Source organism: Hetaerina americana, unplaced genomic scaffold, assembly GCF_022747635.1.
Source record: "Hetaerina americana unplaced genomic scaffold, ioHetAmer1.1.p SCAF_2, whole genome shotgun sequence".
Lineage (NCBI taxonomy): Eukaryota > Metazoa > Arthropoda > Insecta > Odonata > Calopterygidae > Hetaerina > Hetaerina americana.
This window is the reverse complement of record NW_027286763.1, coordinates 86,498,511-86,524,744: the sequence shown is the minus strand read 5'-3', so window position 1 is coordinate 86,524,744 and position 26,234 is coordinate 86,498,511. Positions and strand designations below refer to the sequence as shown.

Sequence of the window (26,234 nt, the reverse complement as noted above, 5' to 3'; positions counted from 1 at the left end):
TATTAAAAAAGGATGAGACAAGATATTTTCAGAAAGCTGTGGATGAGACTTGAATTGTGATCTAAGTTATATCAAAAAGGGCAATTTGGGATGAAATAGCTTTTAAGAAAACTAATACATTACATAATAAAGAAACTTTCATTCAAATTGCACTTACTTTTGCAAAGTAAGTCAATTGGCATCATTTGCTCAGATATAACGTTATAAGTAATATTGCTATTCCAAAAAATGTTTCCGGAAAAGTTGCACATTTATTAAATATAATTATTCTTTTTTCAATTATGTTACAGACTACATTTTCTCAACAAAGCTACATACACTTTTATAAATATTGGGTTATCATCTCTCCAGCCATACAAATTAACTGTATATTCGATATTCCGCAAAAGTAATACTATACTACTATATTGAATTGATAAAATTACGCCGTTTTATTCTGCTTCTAGAAAATGTATTTTTTATAGCTGGATCCTCCACTTACAGCCAACAAAATAACCTTCGATTGTAACGTGTAGTACCAAGTAAATATTTTGATATACCGGCGGTAATTAACTGTAAAAAAAATGAATTGCGATGTGCGCAAAGCTTAAACGCTTATTGATTGAAAATTTGCGCGGGTATCCAATTTCCCGCCGTTTTTCTGTGCGTGTCAACAGCACTGATTTGTCCGTTTGTTTATTTGTTATATTTCGAGTCATATTTCATCATGTATGTGAAAGTGAGATTGGTGGGCGCTAATTCCAGGGATTTTACCATAAATACTTCAAAATTAACAACTGTTGACTCTTTTAAAGAGTTAATATGCAAGGAAACAGAAATTGAGCCACAACGGCAGCGACTTTTTTATAAAGGCAAACAGGTATTGGTTTCTCTTTAGTGGTTATATTTTTTATAGAGTTGCAAAAATAATCGTTTTAAGAATTGGGTTTTTCTGAGATATCGATAACTTTGTATGGATTAGCCTAATGACCATGTCCAGTTCGAAAAGCATTTTCTTAGCCTTCAACGAATACATTAAGCACGATTTTCTGGGAAAGCGTATTATTAAGTATTTAAAATAAACTTGTAAAAGTGTAAAGGATAAAGTAAACATGAGATTTATTTTTAAATGTTTGAATTGTCTCATTTTGTAGTTCATATGTAGAATACATCTCTAGAGCCTCAACTAGCTGAGATGTTAAGGACAGTGTGTGGAAACTTAGGACTTAAAACGTAAGGATGTAGTGATAATTCCATAATGCTGTCCTCAGGAATATATAGGGTCATATTATATTCTAGGTCAAAAGTTTAAATCTCCATATGACTACGTTTAAACATTATTTAGTTATACCTTTACATGCAAATTTAAATTTATTTGTTATAATCCAAACACACTCTTGCATAATTTACCAAATTTACGGGTAGTTGCCCAATGATTGGAATTTAAAAGATTACCTTAAAGAAATGCCGGTAAGGATATAGAGCATGAATAACTGTTATATGGAATTCTTGGAAAAAGTAAGAATCACATGCAAGTTCCGAAGAATAATGAAATAGGGACCTAAAGGCTCCAAATAGCAAGCAAATTTGGGCATTGCAGAGTGGCATACATGTAATGCAATTCAATATTCTGCAAAATGTATTAGGTATTTTGTAATACATGTTCCGAAGAGCCTGCAGCTCATGGAGGAACGGAGTATGTTAGTCGATCAAAATAGAGAATTACAACTGTTTATAATAAATGATAAAAAATATCAGCAAATTTGCTCAAAGTTATAAAAAAGAGGAAAGGACACAAATATGCGTGTTTGAGCATCACAGGCTGAATAATAGAAAACGAAAATAATAATTATGAATGCTTAAATTAATCCGTAATCATTTACGATATAGTTTGATACAATCTCATAGATACCTTTTAAATTTATTTAAGAATATTCTAAGAGAATGAAAGTATTTCATGTCATATGGTTGATCATTATGTTTGAATAGCCTGGTACCAAATGGATTCAATGCCATATCTTGCTGAGGATAAGGTGTCGACATTACATTAATGGAAGGTCTTCGACCATTGGAATGACTATGAGACCTTATAATAAGCGCACTGTTTTTGTACAACAGGCCATGTTTCAATTTTTAAATATGGATTAATGGAGAAAGTTAACATTAGTTGATGGAATTCTGTAGTAGGTGTTGAAAATGCCAAACTAAACCGTACGTTGAGGGCTCTTCTTTCCAGTATTACTATGACATTGAATACCCCCTCTCTTCACCATCCACAAATGTTTATTATATTGCGTAGTTGGCTATCATTAAATGCATGAGAAACACTTATGGCTAATTGTATCATAGCAATATGCTACATTCGATGAAGCGCTTCAATAGCAGGCAATTTATATTTTTTCAAACATGGTTTTTCCATGGGAAAGTTGATTCAATAAATAAACCAAGGTATTTGAAACTGCTCACTGATTGAAGTTCCTCTAATTGCCAAGAGGCTCTATATACTAATTTTGTGAGCTGGTTAATGAAAAAGTATGGTATTTTTTTTTGAGAATATCAATTGTAAATTGATTAATAATGAAACAGTTGTATAAGAGACTCAGAACATGTTGCATAGTAGCATATTTCTTTCTCTGATAGGCCCACTTAGAAAATGCTTATATCATCAGCAAATAGAGACATTTTTCCTAAAATTAATTCATACCTAATCAAGGCACCATTCTTTAGTATTTCATTGACAACTTTTGATTTGTTTATAATGTCATTTGATGCATTTTTCAAGTTTGAAAACTATTTTTTAACTTTCTTTTTTTAAGGGATTACTACATCTTACATATTGCTTTCTTAGATAATCTTATATTAATTATGAATACTTAATAATAGATTTTTTTGGCGTGTAAATTTTGTTTCCTCTTAATTTAAGCCAACAATTCCCTGCCGACCCATGGTTGTCACTGCACCTTAACCTTTGATCTCCTTGTTGTACCATATTGTAGACCAGATTTTATGCATTCTTCAAAATAGCAATATACCCATTCACTATTCTCATGGTAAGCATAAAATGAATTCTAAAAAAATATGAATTTAATTTTTCAAAGGCAACGACCTCATGGGTATTCTTCATTGGTACATTAGTCAATGAGCCAGACAAACAACTGGAATATCTTGTATCTAAAATGAACAGATTATGATCACTTAATTCATAGTTAATATTGGCAAAATAATACTTATTATCCAGTTCATTGGTAAAAATGTGATCAATTAAGGTGCCGCAGTTATTCAACAGCCTAGTTGGAAGATTATTAATGCAAAGATGAAAGTTGTAGCTCTTGAGTAAATCAACAGTTTCTTCCATGTTAAAACCATCTGGTAGTAGAGATTTCTTTTTCTTATTCAAATTTAAGCTTTATGGCAAGTCATTTAGGAATGCTCGAGCACTCAGCACTAAAACTTCCCAATGACCAATTTCCTACCTTACTTACCCTACAATTACCAATATCCATTCTCAGTATTTTATGAAGATAAATTACCTTATGATACACCCTGCCTAACCATTTGTCATTCAAATCGAGTGCCACTCCACCACCTTAATGACCTACATTTCTACAGGAGTGGAATGCAGTGAGCTCATTCACGTCATAAAAATAAACCTCAGTTGTATGTAGCCAGGTTTTAGATATAGCAATCATGTCTAAATCACGCATGCATGGTAAATTGCCAAGCTTATTTCTAAGACTGCATTGCAAAGTACTACCAACAGAAGAGCTAGAATTGTACTGATATCACAGGAAGTAGATTCCAAACAGGTAAGCTATTGTGCCTCAAAATCTCAAAAATTTATGGAATTGGTCACATGAAAATAGGTACCAATTTATTCAGGTTTAAGTGATTTAGATAAATATAGCATTCTGATCTCTAATTGGCTGCCATGTAAAGAGCACTTCAAGGAGTATGCTCTACTACAGATGGGTGGTTGTTAAACTGTGGACTCCTTGGCACCCTTCTTAAAGAGTATGCTACTGCCGACATCAAGCTTCTCCCATCCCCTGCAAAACCTCGCGACCAAATTATCCACATATCCCTAATGGTTAAAATAAACTTCTCGTAGGTCACCAAAGTTAATCAATGTTGGGTCCCAACGGAAGAGTGATGGGTGACCTCCATGCCTTTACCATGGTGTTCTTGACACCTTTCTGCATGTGGCAGGCAGGTAAAATATAGGTTAGCACAATGAACCTTGGAGATCTAAATGCCCATGAATCTTGTTGCAGACCTTTCACTCCAACAATCAATCAATAGTGCAATGAGACCTTAGCTGTCATTTTCTCCTATTCTTCTTATATTAGTTACAGGAATTGACCCAAACACCAGGATCCTTTCTCTCATTGCATTTCAGCTGAATGTTGAGGTCCTGTATGTAGCTTGCATAAGTTCTGGGAAAAGGGCTAGTATAGGATTAAAGTAGGCTGTTCAATTATATGTAGTATCTAAATCATTCATAATGCTTGTTTCACTAAGGTACTTTTTGTAGCGATTACTTGTTTACCCTTGTTTTGAAAATGTGTCAATAGAATAAGATACTGAACATTTGCACGAGCTTAATGCAAAATTTGTTAATTTCCTGAGTAAACAGTGGTGATCATATGTGAAGTGGGAAACTTTCATCTGAATTTTAGATAAATCTTTTTATTTTTTAAATATAATCAAAATATGTAAAAGAAAATTTCTATAGCATGGCTTTGAAAATTATTTACATTCAGAACTTTCATACTTTCCTTGCATTTATTATAGAATAATGCTTCATGTTGATCTCTTTAACTGAAAAAATAAATAAACTTCCACTTAAATGTATTTTAATATCTTTTTCCATACCCAAAATAAAAGTTAAACACAAGTCATTTTTCTTTAGGGTCAAATACAAAAAAATAAATATAGGTTCCAGCAAGGAATTCTCTGATTCACATAAATACTCAGCAGAATCTCTTGTCAGAATTGATTGCTTATCACATTAAAGTGTAGGTTAGCAATAGGCTAAAATGGGGAAGTGAAATTAGATTGTAAGGAGGTCATCCTAAATTTTTCTTTTCATTTGAGTGCTACCTAGGTAGTAAAAATATTAATTATAACAGTTCTCTTACTGTGTATATTGAGTAAGGATTTGATAAATCTTTCTCATGGGTAGTCGAGTCCTGTGCATTGATTCTGTTTTTACTTATTTGTCTTAAAGGCGATATTTTATTTTCCCTTTCATCTATAGATGTGGATGGTCCATAGTGTAATGAGATCTTGTATTTCCTCTGAAGGTTTTGTTATGAAACCAACAAGCCATTTGAAACTTTTGAAAATTAAAGGTGAATGATGTGTCCTTGTTGCATATAATATTTTACCCTGTATATTTTGAGTCTGCAATATTTTGCCTAATTAGAATATTCTTAAAATAAAAGAAATCGAGCTCTCCGGCCTTGTAAATTAATAAATTGAAATAAAAACTATTATAGCTGTGATAAGTTAGCGCTACTCGTCCCGCAATGAAAACAAAATTTGTTGTAATGGTTTGTATTGTTTCCCACAAACCATCACAACAAATTCTGTTTTCAATGTGGGACGAGTGGTGCTAACTTATTACGGCAATAGGAGATTTTATTTTATCAAGAATATTCTTAATTACTCAGTCCAGGTAAGTTATATCATTACTAATTACTCTAGTTCTTTAACTTTTTCAGTTGGAAGATGAATACAAGTTGTTTGATTATAGCATTGTACTAAATGATGTTATCCAGCTAATGGTAAAAACTGAAGTTCAACCAATAGCAAAGGAAGTGGAAACAGAGACTGGGGAAACCAATGCTGAATCAGAGGAAGAGAGAAAGGTATTTTTTCCCAGAAAATTATATGCGTTTTAAGATTTTATCCTGACTCTGTTTTAAATGATTCCAGCAACCTAATCTCATGTTTTCAAATATTTCAATAAGAATAAAAAATTTCTTCTAAAATGCTTGATTAAATATTTCCCTGGAATTCATTTTTTTTAGGATGAAGAAAAGACTCATAAGTATGACAAACTACGATGGAAGTCTGTACCATCCAGCCTGTATTTCAAGGTAATTCTTTGCATAATTTGTTTGATTATAAGATAGAAAAAGTATACATGCATAAAATGTACTATAGACACATACATACATTATTAATAATTCCACAATGGTTATGGTGTTTATGGCTTAACGTGTGAGAGATGGATGCATAGATAAGGCAGGTGTTATGATTGGAGATGTATATTCACCCTAGCAGAAACTGCAGTATTGCTGGCTGAGAAGGCATGAGATTTATTGGGTGTATTGGATAATTTTTGCTAGGCAACAGATGAGAGGAAATTGAGTACCAATGCATTGAAAATAAAAGTAACTGTGTTTGATAAGGAAAGTCATGAATCATCACATAGGGTGTAAATAACAGAGTTATTGAGCAAGTTGGTGCTTATTATGTCTTGGCAAAATGTTAATTAACATAGTAGGATAGTTGAAGAGATTTAAAGGAGTGTTTTTGCTGGTAGAAAGGTTGTCATTGGTTTGTGGAATATTTATTGACAAACAAATGCTTTTCATAAGCAGGAAGTAAGGCATGTAGAAATATACTTGTCTCCTCATTGGGATATGGAAGTGAAACTTTAGTATGCCAGGTTAAGCATTGATGTTGGCTAAATTCAGTGGGGATAAGGTACTTAGTGCTTTATTCATTAAGTCAAATGCATAGTGTACATGGTGTATTTCTCTAAAAAAATTGTGACCATGATTGCATGTGTACTATTTTATCTGTGGCATTGTGATTGTCCAACAAATGGCTATTAAATTGTATTTCCAACCTATGATTATTCTCACATTACGGACTTGCCATCACAGCATCTTCCCCTTAAATAAAATCATGATGATTGTTGGCATTACCAGTTGTGATTGAACATGATATCAGATGTTTAGAGAGTCATAATAGGTGACCATAGGCATATGGGCATAACATTTTTCATGTTGACAATGGTCATTTTGACAATTTTATTAATGTCATAATAATCATCCGCACATTCTGATCACACATGCTATTAATATAAATTATTGTGCTGATTGCACTTCTGTCTCACCCTTCATATCATTATATCTAGATTGAAATTTGATAGTTATCAGGATTGAAAGTTCTCCCTTCTAACTAGCAAGTTAAGACTAGTAAGAGATCAAAAATGAAGCAAGATAGCAATATAGTATATGATGTCTATTCTGTATGTATAAAAAATTTAAAAAAATATTTTGTAGGTGCCATCCCTCCATTAAACATTAGAATGTCCATGAATCCACACCCGTCAGATTAACTGGACAAATGTTGCCATTGTCCTTTATTTCTTTATCTTCCTTTTATCAGTCTAATTTATAAGTCAGTATAAAATTTCAGTCGCTTTTGTTAATCTATTTTAGTCTGGAGATTACGTTGATGTGAAGACTGAATCTACTGGGGCATGGTATGAAGGGCAAATAATGGATATCCTTGTCAATGTTGCCTGTGATTGCTGTGGCTCCGAAGTTGACACTAAGGATAATGGGGGTACTTCTTGTGGAGAGCACCCAAAATTGCAGGATGAAATAATTTATGTTGTCACATTTGACAAGTAAGTTTGCTAAACTATTGCAGAATTTTTCAAACTTCATTGTGGACTGAATGTTACATTACTCAAACTTTTGTCTCTTATATAGTTGTGAAACTTTTTCTCATTTTTATCAATTGATGAAAATGTCTAGTCATGAGGTGTCATATTATTATAGAGCTTAGTGCTTGAAGTAGTGCTATCATTCTCATGCTTTAATTACTTCATTTTAACATGGATTTCTGGAAGTGTGAATTGGTATGAAGCATATATTTATGTACGATGGGAGTTCAATAAGAGTGTGAGCTTAGATATTTTTATTTGCATGCTTCAATATACAAAAAATTTAATTTTGTTATATTAACTCATTGGATAATATATATGTGGTAAAATTCAAATGATTTCACACCGTTATTACATCAATGGCAAAAATAGCAACCTGGAACATACAGCAGCAATAGACGTAACACATGATGATGTATAGAAATTTTGCTTTTGCCTTAACAAGTCATCAGCTCAGGCATATGTAATGCTACAGGAGAGGTATAAAGAGCCTGTTTTTCCCTATATAGCACGGGTAGATAGTGGCTTTAAATGGTTAAAGAGGGGATACAGTCAATTCCAAAGAAAGGTGGACCAAGAACACTAGCACCTGCTCTCAACAGAGCAGCAAGCAATTACACCCCTGCTATCATAGTGAAGGAAGATGATCGAATAATGTTATGAGTTCTATTGGGAATACATATTGCAAGTTTTATTGGGTACCATCTACATGTTGGTCACAAAAATTACACTCGAGATGTGTTTGTGTTTGGTTAATTCTGCAAAATCACTATTATCTCAAATCAGTGTGAAGTTTGTTCCTGATTCTCCCTACAAACATGACAATTCATATGACGACACAGTTTCCCTTCCCCATTGTGAAGAAACGCTTTTGTGGAAATCATTTTTCATCATTAGAAGCAGTCATAGGGGAAATGTAAATGTATCAACATACAACAGCTGCCATTGGTGCAATACTGGAGTCAAATCAATGGCACTTGCCCAACATACGATATACATTACATATCAAGCTAATGGTATGACATGAAATTAAACTTTTGGCACAAATTATGCAGTAAAAAATGCTTTATAACAGTTTACTGAGCAGCCCTTATAGCATACTCTTTCTGAATTATCTTACTGACAATTCATGGTCTTATTTTTATCAGGAGTTCTGAAGAATTTATGGAAACAAACTTGAAAAACATACGCCCCCGATGCAGGACTCTTTGTGATGTGTCTCTGTTGAAAGAGGGAGATAAAGTGCTGGTGAATTACAACTTAGAAGAACCAAGTGCAAGGGGTCTGTGGTATGACTTCAGGATAAGTAGAGTGACTAAGACAGGGAAAAGTATATTTGGTGACATACTCATAAATACTTCTGATATAAAACTACATGGCTGCAGAATTAGGCATGTTAATGAAGTGATAAAAATTGAGGAGGTGATTCAAGTCAAAGATAGGGATTTAAAGTATGAAGAAAAAATGAAGGATCCAACCACTGGTAAGTTTCATAGATAAAAATTTGTATTAAATAAAAGTTTCTGAAATCCAAAGAAATGAAACAAGTTTTCCATTATTGTTGATATACATTCCTAGAGAGAATAAAGCTATTGTAAATTTTGGGTTGCTACAAATCTGGAAAACCAGAAGAGCACTGAAAAAGGTGGTGGTAAATTTCATAAAGGTTGATAAAAGAGTATTATAAGTGGACAAAATTACATGAATTCATTTCCCTCTTTGATGTCCACTAAAATACGGTATGGCAACTACATGCAAGTGGGTGTTTCATGGTAAAAACTGTAATTACAAGAACTAATTTTTCAAGTTATTCATTGTTATCATTAATCTCCATTTTGCCTAAGTGGCATATATTTCATATTGGTTTAAAATTTTGTTTTATTCCTGATTTTTTATTGAAGATGAGAGGAAAATGTTCATTCTTACATGTAGATATTATTATAACCATTCAACCTAGATTTTTATTTCTTTTTGTAGTATTTTTTCTTTCGTTAATTTCATTATCCCTCTCCATGGTATAAAATATTGATGTGGTAGAACAGCTTGTGTGTACTCATGACCCCTAGAACTGTGGTGGCAGGAATCTTAATAAATGCTCCCGGTAGGATCATCCTTGCCTGATAGGTTTACGGGTAGGAGCCAGACAAAAGGTGGCCCACGCAGCATATATGCCTCAGTGAGGCTGCTGCAAAGGTTTCTGGCCCCAGTGGGGTGGCCATTTGGGTGATAATGTCACATTTAAAACACTACTGAGGAACCTAACGGGAAACTGCCTGAATTCTTATCCCATGAAATAATGAAAGCCAAAGTTGTTTACTTGAACCCCAGCAGTTATAGGAGTTAGAATGTTGGGATGATGCTGAGGTCATTGAAATCAGAACATAGGAAGAGTGATATGGGAAGAGGAAATTTAGATATTTTATGGCTGTGGAAGATATGGTGCGATACCGGGGATTACTGAAGCAATATTTATTGAGTGCATGACACCCACCCATTGACATGGGGTGTCAATGGTACCGGGGATTAATGAAGCAATATTTATTGAGTGCATGACACCCACCCATTAACATGGGGTGTCAATGTTATTGAACAAAAATTTTTAGAAGAATCGTAGTAAACGGAGCAAGTAAGTAATGGAAAAATATAAATAGAAGTAAAAGCTGAACCAACAAACTTGGTCAGTCTTCAGGTATATGTGCCACCAAGAAATCACTGGGAGAAAGTTGACAGGGTATACAATGGATTTGAGGAAATGTATAATTGTGGCTGTTCCTGGAAATAAACATTTAATAGTAATGGGGAACTGGAATTTAATGGTATGTTAAGAAGAAGGTGGTAGTGTGGTTGAGGACTACGGTTTAGGAGCGTGGAATGATCATGGAGTGAAAGCAGTAGGGTGTTGTAGGAAATGGCTTAATCATAATGTATTACAGCAATATAATATTCTGCAACACCCCAATAGGCATAGATATGCAAGGAAAAACCCAGAGATTCAGAGAGACATCTGTTTGACTATGTTATATTTGGATACAGATTTAGGAACAGCAAGATTAATTGGCGCAGTTTCCCGGGAGTGGATGTGGTTTCAGATCATAATGTAGTACCAATGAAGTGTAACATCAGATTGAAGAGGATAAAACAGGGAAGATGGTTTATAAAATGGATTAAAGAGGCATAATAAGGACTATAAGAAAGGAGGATTAGCACTCTGTAGGGAATATTATGAGTCAGGAAAGGCAGAAAGGAGATTTAGTGGAAAAGTGGGTACATGTCAAAAAAGGAGTTTTGAAAGCCCCAAACAAAACTGTAGTAGCAGTGAATAGGAAAGGGACCAGGAAACCATAGAGTACAGATATAATGATTAGAAAAATTTATGACGTAAGGAAATGAAAGAATGTAAACACAGAATTATGTTGAAAAAACTAAACAAGTTGAATAATAAACTGAGATGGGAAACTAATTCAGGTCAGGAAAAAGTATGTGTGGAGAGGCGTTACATGCGTATGGAGAATTCATTAAGGAGCATTGCAATTGGTGTACTGTATAGAAAAATAAAAGCACTGTCAGGAAGTAAGATTGGAAAATCTATCTGTACTATTAAAGACGTATCAGGAAAATTATTAATGGAACTGGAAAAGGTTTGAGATGGAAAATATATGTATAGGATCTGTATGGTAAATATATCAGGCAGGTCAAGCTTAGGCTCGGAAAGAAAATATGACATCCTTGTACTTGTAGATGGCAGTACTGAAGACCAGGCATACATGATTGCGATATAGAAAGGGCATTAAGGAAATTGAAATCAAATGTGGCAGTGGGGGTGGACAGCATTCCCTACACTACTTAAAAGTTTTTGAAGAACATAGTAGGAAGAATTGCTATGCACTAATATCCCAACCATTTATCAGGGAGGGATTAGGCCATAAGATTTGTGTAGATTAGTGTTCTGATTCCAAGAAAAGGAAAGGCAGCCATTTGTGAGGGCTACAGAACAAAAGGTTCAATGTCAAGCACAACAAAATTGGTAGTAAAATCATAAATTTTAGGATGGAAAGGAGGATGATTAGGTTTCTCAGTGGATGATGAGTTAGGGTTCAGGAAGGGAAGAGATATGCGCGGTGCCATAGCAGTGATGAGGTCAATAGAGAGGATCATGGAACACAATCAGGATGTCTTTGTTTGTTTCATAAATTTTGAGGTCTTTTGTGGAGGGAAATTGATAGAATTAATGCATGATGAGGGTAATCCCAGAAGTACCCGACCCAACAAAGAAAACATAAAAATTTGGAAAAAATGTATTTATTTTTCAACATAATCTCCTTTCATCTCTATGCACTTTTCCCAGTGATATTCAATAAGTTTGATTCCCTTTTTATGATAAGAACTGTCTTGCTCCTCAAAATAGCCATTAACTGCCGACATCACTTCTTCACATTTGGAAAATCTTTGACCACTGAGCCATTTTTACAAGTTTGCGAATAGAAAATAATCCTAAATCTGGCGAATAGGTTGCATGAGGTAGCAATTCAAACTTTAATTCTTGAACTTTGGCAATTACAATTATGGATTTGTCTGCTGGTGCATTGTCTTGATGAAACAACACTTTCTTCTTAGCCAAATGCCGCCACATTTGCTTGATTTCTTCACTCTAAATTTGCAATAAGTTCGCATAATACTCGCCATTGATAGTTTTTCCTTTTTCAAGATAGTCAATGAAAATTATCCCTCGCGTTTCCCAAGAAACCAACGTCATGACCTTGCCTGCAGATGAAACGGTCTTTGCCTTCTTTGGAGTCGCTTCTCCCTTTTGAATCCATTGTTTTGATTGTTCTTTTGTTTGTAAGATTATCTATTCATTTTGAATGTGACAGCTCTTTATTCAGGTCAACAATTATTTTAATAGAATTCATCATTTCAGATATTGGCAACATATTGGTATTGTGATACTGATACTCCAGTCTTTATATGCATTCATTTATTTACTAAACTGTAGAGTGATCTACCTGTGTGTTATGGCCACATTTTAAGAGGTTGTTTTTTGGCAATTGAAATTTTTAAGGCTTTTGTCTTATCCATGAGCAGTGTTTTGAATGGGGTCATGATGTGAATGTGAATCATATGAATCATGTGAATCGAACAAACTTATTTATAGTAGGTAATATATTAAGTGTCAACAACTGCCTACTCTTATTTTGTTTTCTTGTTCACATCTTATTTGTTATTTTTTTAAACCACACATGAATATGATGAATTGAATGGCATACATTTTATGATTTTTACTGATTATTTTTAATTTTTTAATGAATATTCAGTTAAAAAAACCCTTGACTGCACAACCTGCCAAGACAATGATGATAAGCTCTGTCGTGAGTGTGGATGTAATGTGTGTGGAGGTAAAGAAGACCCTGAGAAGCAACTGGTGTGTGATGAATGTGAATGCTCTTACCATCTAAATTGCCTTAAACCGCCTTTAGATTCGATTCCTGATGAAGAAGAATGGTGAGCTAATTTTGCTTATTTGGGCATCTTCTCAGTCATATATGTAATTCATTGACTAACCATGGCATGTGATGGTGTGTGTACAATCTGATGTGCATAGTGTATATAGATAATTATTTTCACCTTGAATGAAAGTTATTTGTAATAAAGCATGATGACTGGCAACTGTGATTGTTTCCATGTAGTTAGTGCATTAATAACTCATATACTTAAACACAGCCCCCCTTTTCTGTAATCAGTTGATGTAAAGTTCATTGTTTTTACAATGAATTCTTCATACTAGGCATTCATCCCAGCTTATTTACTGACATGGTTAGTTATTTGTTTCCATACTGTTATAATTTGCCATCATTATTTATGGGATTGGTTGGATGTAGTACTCCAATTATCTTGCCTTACAGCTTCTTCAGATCTTCCCATTTCTTGTATGGGCTGCTGTCTGCCATTTTCTAATTTTTATGTCTTTGAGGTCTTCCTCTGTATGTGTTTTTTCCGTGCATTTTTCCATTCTGGTTTCTTCAAAACAGTATCGAAATATGTTTCATGTGTTTATCCCATATCTTCAGTGCTTTCTCTAGACTTCTTTCTTCATGCATTACATTATAATTTCATATATTCTTTGTTAGATCTTAAATTCATCCATTCTTCTCTATACTTCTCCTAACACCATGCATCTCAGTTAATCCATTAATCCAAATCATCTGCTGCCCCTTTCCATGGGCTGATTCTGTGGGGATATACATATATGCCAGAGATGAAGTATGGTAGTAATAATGTATTCATTTGTCCAGCAGACCAAGTGTACAGTATTGAGGTACATGAAAGGTGCATAGGACATTTTAATGGGATATAGATCACATTATTCCCAAATGGAAATACAAGATGACAGGTACTAATATACGCTTAATTTTTAGGTAATAACACTCATCAACCAGTTATAGAAATGTATCCTTCTTGAATAGTGAAATTCCTGTCTCATTTTTTAAATGGTTGCGCAGATTGTTAAACAAATTGTGCACATTGATGTTGGTTCTTTAGCTACCAAAGACAGGTTTGATGTTTTCACTTGTGTATCTTGCCATCATCTGGTATGATGACAGTTGTAACTTTTATTCATTGTTAAGTCACTCACTCACAAGTTGTTTTTCTGAACACCAGTCGCTGCTTGATAGATATATATATGCACAAGGTACAATTAACATTTCCCTAATATTTAAAAAGAGGTTGGCAATGTACACAATGAAGATAATTGCATATGAGTCTTACTGTTTTTTTCTGAACTAAAAATATTTGATTAAATGAGGATGATGTCCCCAGATTAAAATTCCTTTAAGAAGTTACAGGGTAAAACAAGCAATAATATAGCATTTTTAGGACATCTAAACGTAGAGTATGTTTTAAAACTGATATCTTGTAATAAACTGAATGAATTTTCTTACATGCCTGTGAGATATGTTCATCCCACTTAAGATGATAGTCTACACGTAACCCTAAACATTTTAAGAAGATGTATAGATTCCACTTTAAATCACCAGAAAATAAACTTGAGAAAAGTCTTGGCTCGTATTAACTTCCATCAAAATTATGGCAGAATTTCACATCTAAAGAAAAACTATTCTCGGAAAATGTGGAGATTTAAACATATAATATGAAAACTCTGTAGAATCAGTGTTATAATTTAGAGAGAGCATCAAATCCTTTTGATAAAATTTTTTATTCCATCCTCTCTTTAGGCATGAGTCATAAACTACATCCTATGTTTACAGGTTTTGTTCAGAGTGTAAAACTGATGTATCAGAGGTGGTAATGGCTGGAGGAAAACTGAAAGAAAGTAAGAAGAAAGCCAATCTTGTATCCTCCAAAAATGATTGTAAAAGAGACTGGGGTGCTGGAATGGCATGTGTTGGAAGAACAAAAGAATGTACCATTGTACCATCCAATCATTATGGTCCTATTCCTGGGATTGAAGTTGGAACAGCATGGATGTTTCGAGTACAGGCAAGTTTCATCCATTACATTATATTTTGGCCTTGAAGGAAATGAAGCAACTATTATTTTTGGATGTGTGTGTCTAGATCTGCTACATATCTGAGTGAGTTCCTAAAAGCTGTCATGGCAGAGATAGGGAGGCAATTGTATCGGAATTCATGAATGTTAACATTTTTCTGATGAAAGTGGAAACTGTTTTTTTGATGAATTGTAAATTTTCCTCAAGCCATGTATATTATGAATTTACATATATTTAATGTTATTAATTTTCCTAGTAATTGAATCCGTTCTTGAACTTGAAGGCATTCTTTGTCAATGTGAGAACTGAATTTAATTGGCAGAATTTCTACTAAGAACTTTAATAGGGATGAAAAAACCTGCAGTTTCCAAAATTGTCCTTAATTCTTCAGTTTTTTGTGCAGCAGGCTCATCATGTAAGCACAATTGTTTATATGAAGCAATACAATACCTGACACATTACCCAGAACAACATTAAGTTATTATTTTTACTGGCAATGAATGCATTGAATCCCAATTTTCAGCCATGTTTGTTTCTATCCAATGCCATTCGTTTCTTATGTACAATGACCGGTAAAGATGAGAATTCACTCACTTCAACAGTTTATACTTGACCGTTTAGGCAGTAAATGAACATTCCGGGGGACCATTGGCTATTGTTTATTACCCTTAGTTAACATTTATAATACCATTTTAAACTCTATTTAGGTGAGAAGCAGCTTGAATTTTCTGCTGTAATGTACTGATATTTTGATAAATTAGAATTATCGATATTGAAGATTTTTGCTCGGAATATGCTTTGAATTTTGATACTATTTCCTGTATTTTCATCAGTTTTTAATCTATGGCCATCTGTAAAATATAGTGAATAATTTGTACAAAGTTGCTAATGCACATTCAAAAATAGAATGTACAATTGCAAAAACTAAGTTCCTAAGTTGAGGGAAAAGTCAAGCTCATGGCCCTGAGATGCACAAAAAATGGGGAGAGTTGGTATGTAAGGAGTAGAAAGAGTGAGTTGGATCAGGGGAGGTAAGGGCAAATGAGCTTCAGAGGTACCAACCAGAGAAACCCTTGTTGTTTCACATGCTCATTCACTTCTCTCATCCCTGTTGCATTCTGTCAACGGGTCTATTCTTCTAATTCTTAGGAGGCCATGCAGCACTTTTAAGTTGGCCCCATTGAGTCTTCTTTTTTTTAAGGTAGGCATCAGAATGCGCAAACCAAACCACCCTCTCACTCTCTTTAGTGACTGGAATCCTTTCAAAAATAGCTTACTTCCAAAACCAAGGCCTACTCGGCAAGTGCCACAAGCTTTAGCTTGGTCTGTAATGATGTCTTTAAATGCAATAAAAAATTAAAGACTTACACCTACATCGATGTAGAAACCTTTATGAATGCAGCAAAAGTATTGTATGTATAGAAGTAACTTACCTCAAGTAAGTTTCTTGTCGCAATGGAAAAAAAATAGAAATTCTGTTGATTCCTGATTTGGAATTGCAAATATTCAGTCATCATGACGTGAAGTATATCTTATCATCCTTTCCAGTTAATGCAGGAAGGTTTTGCACAATTCTTAAGAAAATATTTCTGAGTGAACAATGATACAAAAAATATGGAAGCCATTTTTCATAAATTTTATCGCACATTTTTACAGTACATGTAGAAATTCAATATACTAGTATAATTTAAATAATTTTATCTAATGTTACTAATAGGTTTCTGAGGCTGGTGTTCACCGACCTCATGTTGCTGGCATACATGGACGAGAAATAGATGGTGCTTACAGTATTGTCCTTAGTGGTGGCTATGAGGATGATTTGGACAATGGAGAAGAATTTTTGTACACTGGAGCTGGTGGGAGGGATTTATCTGGCAATAAAAGAACAGCTGAACAGAGTTGTCATCAACAGCTAGTCAGAACAAATAAGTATGCTTATTAGATTAATATACTCCCTTCAAAATTGCCTGTTACAACTTATAAATATATGTATAACGATTATTTTGAAAATTGAATCATTCCTTCAGGGCTCTAGCCAGAAACTGTGATGCTCCTGTTGATGAGAAAAAAGGTGCCAAGGCTAAAAACTGGAAAAATGGAAAGCCTGTGAGGGTTGTCAGGAATCATAAGCTCAAAAGTCATTCAAAGTATGCACCTGAGAAAGGAAACAGGTTTGTTGAATTTCAATATTGGAGTAGATTTTTCAGTACCTTGTAAATCATGAATTGAAATGGTAGTCTAGCAGTGAAATGGATATATTTATGTATACTGGTTATTTTCTCTGCTCAACAACTTTTTATATAAGTAGACTTCTTACTTTGTTTTCACATAGTAAATAGGTGAATGCGATCAGTAGTATCTAAGGTTGCCTGTCACCTAAGGTCACCGCCTACCACAGGACAGTGACCTATAGTAAGCAAATGATATTGATGTTTTTTTGAATTGATAAGAAAGAATTACTTATATGATATTGATATTTGAATTTTTGATGAGATAACCGAGGCTGTCATTGAATGAGAAAATCAATGGGATGATAGAAGCACGGAAATCTTGTACATATAGGAGCTATGGACATGATCACCCAAACATTGGGTTTTGTGCTTGGAAATTTTGTTATAAAGAGATTTTAAATTCAGCATCAGTTTCTTAAATTAATTTTTTCGGCAAATTGTTTACATTATAATGCTTAATATTAACAATCTTGCCATCTCATTCAACTCTATGAGCAGCATTATCACTGAATAATCTGAAGGTTACAGGTTTGAATCTCCTTTTAACTAAAATGCTTGCCATATCATGGATTTTCCTAAGCTTGGGCTAGAGTGTAATGTGACCTCAGCTGGTAGGACCACTTAAAATATCAATCCTAAAACTTTGTTAAATAAGTAATGTTATGTCTTAATTAGTATAACTATCACTTCTGCAAGTTATCTTTAAGCATTCAAGAGAAACTGAGTTGTGGACCTTAATAGTAGGTTCAGTTACATTAAAGTCAGTAATATAAACAAGAGGTAAGCATTCTCTGAGTTCTCCAAATACTTCAGAGGAATGCAACAGTTTCAGAGTGTAAAAATCATTCGCCTTGACTGGGATTCGAACCCAGATCCCTCAATATCCGGTCGAGTGCTTTAGCCACTTAAGCTACCGAGGCGTCCTCTTAAACTCGGAATTTTTTTTTTGTTGCATTGAAACTGTTGAAACTGTTGCATTGAAATGCACATTAGCGGATGACTCCGTTAAAAGTTACTGTTGCGGCATCTCCCGCAGTTTCTTTGGAATTTTACTTCAGAGGAGTTTACTTTTTAAAGAAAGAGTTCAACTAAGTTTCATGAAATTGATGCTGAAAATAGTGGTAAATTAAGTTAAATGGAAATTCTTTATAATAGCATTAGCAGAGGCTTGACACTAAAACCTGTAAGCAATGAATAGTTTCCCCATGCAAAATACCTTTGTTGGCTCTTGTGGGTATAATTTATTTAGATAAAAAGGTAAGTAATTGAGACTTACCCAGTGTATACAGGTGATCCAGTGTATACAGTGTATCCAGTGTATACAGGTGAGATTATATTCTTGCCTTCTGAACGATGTTTTCTTTAATTCAGGATAGCATATTAGTAAACATGATAATGCCTTGAAACATTAATCATTTTGTCATAAATTATCATCATGTTGTGTTCATCAATAAACTGAAATTTTTACTCTGTTTCTGTATTTCTGTTTACATGGATTTCACCTTCTTTTGTATTAGGTATGATGGAATATACAAAGTGGTTGAATATTGGAAGGAAAAGGGGAAGTCTGGTTTTGATGTATGGCGTTATCGTCTTCGCCGAGATGATGCATCTCCTGCCCCTTGGACTGCAGCTGGCAAGAAGCGTATTCAAGATTTGGGATTAAAGATTATAGTAAGTTTTATGAATTGTTATTTCAAGGAGAATTGAGACTTAATATTAGAATCAAAGACTAGCTGACAATTTTGATATAAGTATAAAATATTGTATTTAAAACAGAGAAAGAACACTAACATATTCAGGTTTGATGTTTTCACGGCACCGCAGTCATCATCAGAATCTGATTATAATCAAAGTTTATATATAATTGTGTCATCTTTGAAGAGTGTTTGTTTTTGAAGAAATTGCCATTTATGTGTGGGTGTGGATGTATACATATATATTATACAAGCCATTGTAATTCTTATTTATTTAGTTTCATTGAATTTTTTTCCTTATATTATTTAAAAAAAATCAAATATGATTAAAATCGGTACTGTCATTCTTGATTTAGAAATGGTGTAACTAAAATGTTTATTGATTGTTAGGCGGTACAAAGTTTGCCGGATCAGCCAGTATATATTATATAAGTTTAATAAATATTGATACATATATCTACATATAAATATATAAAATATTAGGCTGAATTTTAAGTACCTATCACTATTGGGAATACTAATTCATAATTAATTTTTATTGGTACGGCAGTCTTCTTATCCAGCTCTATAGCCTGTACAGATAAGTGGATGTCTGGTCAATCAGAAAGCACATTCGAAGTATTATTTAAGGTCTATATATATTAGGCAGTTTTATTATATTTTGAAATTAATTATGGACTGTAAATTGAAAACTATCTATACCTTGTATCAGTACTATATGTATGATACTCCTGAATGATTCATAAACAAAGAGTCTGGTGAAAACAAGACCAGATCAAGTGTCTGCTAGTATTGTGAAACCTGATAGGTGGGATTTTACTGTATCTTGGTAAATGTTTATTTTTGTTTCTCTGCTAATTGTAGTATCCTGATGGCTATGAGGAGGCCAAGTCAGTTGAAAATAGTAAAACTTCAACCCCAAATAGTAAAAGAAAGTTATCCACTCCAGATTCAAGTAAATCTAAAAAAGTGAAGACAGTAACTTACAAGCTCCCTCCTGAGGTGAAGCAACTAATTAAGGAGGATTCTAATAAGAAACTGTGGGAAGAATGCCAAGCAACTTTAGGCGATGGAAAACCTGTAAGTTATCAATTATTAATCAAGTCTTATGGTTACTTTAAAATGAAATGCATAGTGTGTATGAAACAGTAGGTAGGGAATAGGTTTTAATTTTGTAATGCATTTGTTTTAGCTTGATCCACTGATACTGGTATACATTTTACACATCAATCATACATATATATGCAGTTAGACAGTTATAAGTCACCATGGGTGTTTCCTGTTTTTCCTTAGCATGCTAATAATGCTCACTGCTTAATTATCATGTTCAATTTGGGATGTGTTTTATTGATGTATGTGTCTAGCTCTCTATGCTAATCATCAAATCAAGGCAACTCTGATATATATTTGACATTAGGTTTTATCATCACAGTATTGTAAATTTAGGTTGAAGCAGAAGTCTTTGTGTTTCACTTTATTTTTTTCATCGTTATTTATAAGTCATATTTAGTTGTAATAATTGGTGATGATGTTTATATTTGTCAACATATTTTACCTTTTGTTCACCGATAATAGTGGCTTGCCTGATGGTATGACATTGAACAGAGATGGATGCATCAAAAACGTTTTATAGCTATTTTACTTGAGCGAAGTATTGACAAAAATGCTATTAAACCATAAATTTTTACAAATGCTTGCTCTCCCAAAGCTGTAATTTTCCTCTTTCAATCATTAAAATGAACATTGCCCAATCTTCTATTCTCATGCAAATTATGAACCAAAGTGACGAAAACTTTTTATTTTATTCATCTATCATTTTCTTTGATTTAAAAAAAACTACTACTGCTGGAGTTGTTTATGACAAAGATAAATGAGAAACTTAGTGGAATGATAAATCTTTGGCATACTCTTTTATGTAGTTTACTTTATATGTTGCTATTGTTAACAATTAAAAGCATATGAGTCTGTTACCTTTCGCAATGATAAATTTCAAAGCCAATGAAAATGCTCATAAATAGTAAGTTCAATTGGTTTATTTACATGCATGGGTTTGATAAGAGTCATGCATGAGTCTAATAATAATTTTTTGCATTCTAAAAAATATCTTGCACTTTTGAAGATGAGTGCCATAGTTCAATATGGTATCTCATTTGAGTAAAATTGGGAATAGCATGATATTAGTAAAAACTTTGTACTGACACATGCCTTTGTGTTGAGACTAGGTACACTGTTATGTATAAAGTATTTAATTTCTTATAGAGATTATCTATCTGGGCACCCCATATAAGCTTAGTGTTTGAAATCATACCTGGAATTTCAACTAATTTGTTAATGCAAAATTATAATTTTTAAATTCAAAGACAAATTTATCTATGTTGTGCAGTATTATTGTGAAGTAATAACTATAGATAGGATTTCTTTATATTTCACTAAACTTCATGGTGCCAGGCATAACTTCATCATATTTGTATAAGTTCATCCAAGCATAGAAAGGAACAATAAGAACATCCGTTTTTACATATTTTTAATTATTCCTATGAAAAATATGTCAGTAAATTGAATTGATCATAAAAAGTCTGTGAAATAATGCATTTTTCATTCCCATGTTATGGTGTTTCACTATTTAAGTGACTACAATTATTTTTTCAGGCTTTCCTAGCCAAGGTGGCAGAGATTTTTACCTGTATATGCTGTCAAGAATTATTGCATGAACCAATAACTACAGCATGCCTACATAATATGTGCTGGGTAAGTTGAAATAATCACAACTAATTTTTTCCTACCGCATAAGAGTAAATTGACCATACATTATATCCTGATTCTTTAAAGTAATTCTTTCTTTTAAAATTATCAACTGAGGATTGCTTGAATTGCATAAAATTTTAATATTATTGGAAATAAAGGATTTTTGTAGGAGTATATAATGAGGGTAGAGAAAGGAATTTTGCACTTCCACATGAAGAGTTGTAACTTCACACGGCCATGGTTTCGATGCTGTGCATCATCATCGGGTGACATGCATGAAAAATTTTTCAACTTATATAGCCTGGCTCCTTGAGGGGAGGAAGGTAGGGGCAGTAAGGGAGAGGGAGTAAGTTGAGTACTGTTGCAGCAACCTATTGGTGGGTTAGATGAGGGTGTGTGTTTGTCCGTAATGGTTTGACCCTCATTAAGGGATCATTGATGGTCGTCACTGTCTTGGTGGGGAAAGATTTTGGAGTATTTTAGGAAATTTAGGAGGGAGATGAGTATATGATGTTCAGATATTTTATTAGTTGTTTTGAGCAGCACTAATCCTAAATTGCTTACTATTTTCCTCACTGTAATTTTTTCATGTTAATATCTGTTTGTGTTAAAAATGAACAAAGCAAAGGGTTCACATGGAATCAGGATGTTACTGTATTTTGCAGCCCATAAGATGCACCAGCCGCATAATGCACTGTGAATTTCCTGGTTTTAATTTATGAGAAATTCTGGAATCACAGAAAATAATCAGAGTTTTTTAATATTATTACTTAATAAAATAAAGACATTGTTACATTACAAAATTAGCGACTATATCAATGTCTATTCATCACAGAGTTCCAGGAATTCATCAGCGCTGCTGCTAAAAACCGTCATACTCAGTTATTGACACTTAAGTTATGACTTTCCTGATACATGATTTCATCTTCACTTCCATCTAGCACATTGCCAATTTCACATTCATATTTTTAAAGGCTTTTTGATAATCTCAATTACAACATCAAGTTTAAATACAGTGCTGTACGGCAATATTCTTTCTTTAGATCCCATGAGGTTATTCTAGTGTTAACTTTTTATGCAACATTTAGTTCCTTTGTGTGCAAGCAGATATGCACACAAAATAGAAATGAATGTAGTAAGAATTGAAAGATAATCTCACACTACTTAAGGTAGACTCCGAGTTTATTGTGAGAGATACAATGTATTAGCATAGAGGCAGCATCCCCATTAGCCCAATGTGTAAAAGTTTTGCAGCAGTACCACATGTGAGATGAAACTAAATGTGCTACATTGTATAGATTTATGACTTGAGCGTTCTTTTAGAATGTTCGGTCAAGGAAATATTAAAACTATTGCTTACTACTGACTCAAAACAGTGTTGTAACAGCAACCATTATCTATGCCTAATGTGGAAAAAAATTACTTAATAGAATGAACTTTTATTAAATGAAGAACACAACATATCTTTCCACTGTTCTTAATTTACGTACAACTAGTTTCAACGCTTAAGCATCATCATCAAGTTAAACATGAACTTCCACAAAGTTGAGCTGGGAACAATTGAAAGAATGAGCTTTCCCTGGAAAATCTGCTTGAGTCATAAAACAAAGTTATGCTCTTGGCTCATAAAACACATACTAATTTTAAAGAACATTTTGGAGAAAAAGCCCATCATATGGGCTGGGAATAACAGCAGATGAAATATGAATCAAGATTAATTTTTTCATGATCCACATTAAATATTGCATTTGTCAGTTATGGGATAACACAGAGTTTTGATTACCCAATGACTATCTGATGATCACAGAAAGAGATTTAGGTACCATCCCAACTAGGACCATTCCTACCCCTTCCCAACCTGAATATCAATTTATGACTACCTTAGGTGATTTGACACAAAATGCTTACAGTCATCTCCAAGCTATTGTGCATGGAAAACTTTTGAATTGTATCCCCCTTAAAATGAGGCAATAATACGTGAAAATCTTATGTATGTATGCATTATCTGTTAATTCTAGTCACCTACCTGTGTTTTCTCACTATTACCTAGGCTAATTGACACTACTGAATTTTCTTTTAATTTTCTCTACATCATTTTGCACTTTCATTTTTTTGAAGAAAATAATACTGATGCTCAATAGCCAACATGTAATTCATCCCAAAATCCTTACGAAAAAATATAAAAACTAATTATTGTAGGTTTTTTATTTTTCAACATAATCTCCCTTTAGCTTGATAACCCAGCTTTTCTCTAACTTTTTTAATCCATTCGAAATGCAGGATTTCAGAAGATCCTCAAAATAAGCACCTTGATTTGGGATGACTTTGTGGGGTGTGGATCCCTTTCTATTTTTTCCAACTTTTTTCTTGATTTCTTCAGCTAACTGGTGCGATAGCGAAGCATAATAATACTCTCCATTTGTCCTTTTCGCAAGTAATTGATGTAGATGATTCCATGTGCATCCCAAAAAACTGTGGCCAACCTTTAGAAACTCACCGTTTTAACTGTTCCTTTGTCTCTGAAGTGCAGTGGTGTATCCATGTTTCATCAACAGTTATGTATGGATACTGAAACTCATCAGGATTATAACAGAAAAGCAGCAAACTAGCCATCAAATTGATTATTTGATTGCATTTATTCTCCGCTGAGAGCAAACATGGCACCCATCTTGCCTAGATTTTTTCACACCCAATTTTTTGTGTAAAATTGAAAACACTGTGCCTTGTCATATGCCTGTGGCCTCAATCATTTCTTTTATTCGTGAATCATTCAAAACCATATCATAGAATTTGTCAATCAATTTAGAGGTAGTCAATTCTGTGATACATCCCAAATGATGTTCATAATTTTTAGATGCACGACCACATATAAACCCATTTACCCAATTGTAAACAGTCACAGGAGCAGATGTGCCATGAACTTCATCAAAATTGGCTTTGATTTCTTTAGATGTTAAGCCTTTCAAATAGAAGTGTTTAATCACCACTTGAAACTCAATTTTTTTCCATATTTCCATAAAAAAAACAAAGTTTGTTACTTCAATTGACAATAAAATGAAACTATGTGATGGATATAGCTGAAACTTAAAACAGCTGTCTAGTGAGAGATGAAGCTTACTAAAAGCAGAATTTTTGTGATACTGTGAGAACCATCTCATGCATTTTCTAAGGAATTATCGAACAACCCATGTACTTATGTATATCTAGAAAAATACTTGGAATTATTCATATTAGCAACATCGTAATGGAGTAAAAATGGGACTAGTTTGACATGTAGATTAATTGAAGCATGCAAGTGAGGAGTAATAAAATGAAGTTATAGAAACCTTTTATCTTAATAATATAAGTAGTTTATAACTCCTATATTCTCTTGGAATACATTTATTTCCTGCATGTAACATTACTTCAGAAAACAGTGATATCAAATGGTCTATTTCAATCACCCAGTGTACAATACCACCCCCATATTATTGGGAACGCTTCTCTTTTACACACTTTATTTTATTTTCAGAAATGTTTAAAAAGATCATTTGCTGCCAAAGTTAATACCTGTCCGCATTGCCGGAAAGAACTTGGAGAGGAAAGAAGCTACCAAGTTAATGAAGCTCTGTCATCTATTCTCTTAAACCTTTTCCCTGGTTATGAGAATGGGAGATGAACTTAATTTATTTGACTAAACTTTTATTTAATTGGTGTTTTTTAATGGACTCATTGGCATGATAAAATTAAGTTAAGTGAAAAAATTCAGGTGATTCACCCTGCAATGGTCATTCTTCTGATTTTAGCATCGGATATTAAGTTAACAATTAATATCAAATGAAAACCTGGGTTTAAATTGATTAAATTAGTATTTTTATACTTAAATTGAAATTATATATTAAAACTTGTAATTTTTAATCTTAAATGAATGTTTTTATGTAGTATGTGAATGAATGTATGGGAAGAACTAATTAGAGCTACTGACATTGTCATCATGTATGTATGTATGTATTTTTTGACTCCTTTAAATTTTTTGATTTTTATTTGGATATGGTATGAAATAAACACATGGTTCCTACTTTATATTGAGTTTTGCAAAGACAATTTTGACTCATATCTGTAAAAGCATGGAATTACACAAAGGTCATTAGTGGTGAGAAATTCAATTGTCAAAAAATAGTTGTGGGTACATTAATAAAAACTTGTTGGTACTACTTCGTTCATTGAAACTTCTACTTAGGCCTAACCTTTCGTGTTCACATTCAATGGGCTGCAAGCTCATTGCATACTTTCCTACCTTAATGCAACCCCATGTTCTGCAAATTTAAATAATTTTAAACTGTTACTAATTTTTAGCACATGCTTATGCATTTATTCATCTACGAGGGCTGTCAAGAAAGTAACTTATG

General features: G+C 33.4%; 1 protein-coding gene across 1 annotated transcript; it reads left to right on the top strand.

Moving 5' to 3' along the window:
* Positions 1–706: 706 nt before the first annotated feature.
* Positions 707–25,660, top strand: LOC139688164 (E3 ubiquitin-protein ligase UHRF1-like). Its single transcript, XM_071585590.1, has 13 exons — positions 707–859; positions 5,703–5,849; positions 6,012–6,080; positions 7,437–7,627; positions 8,815–9,149; positions 12,979–13,165; positions 14,932–15,163; positions 16,891–17,102; positions 17,201–17,344; positions 18,922–19,078; positions 19,966–20,181; positions 21,751–21,849; positions 25,358–25,660. The coding sequence occupies exons 1-13, from the start codon at positions 707–709 to the stop codon at positions 25,502–25,504; spliced, it is 2,289 nt and encodes a 762-aa protein (XP_071441691.1). The 3' UTR covers positions 25,505–25,660.
* Positions 25,661–26,234: the final 574 nt, after the last annotated feature.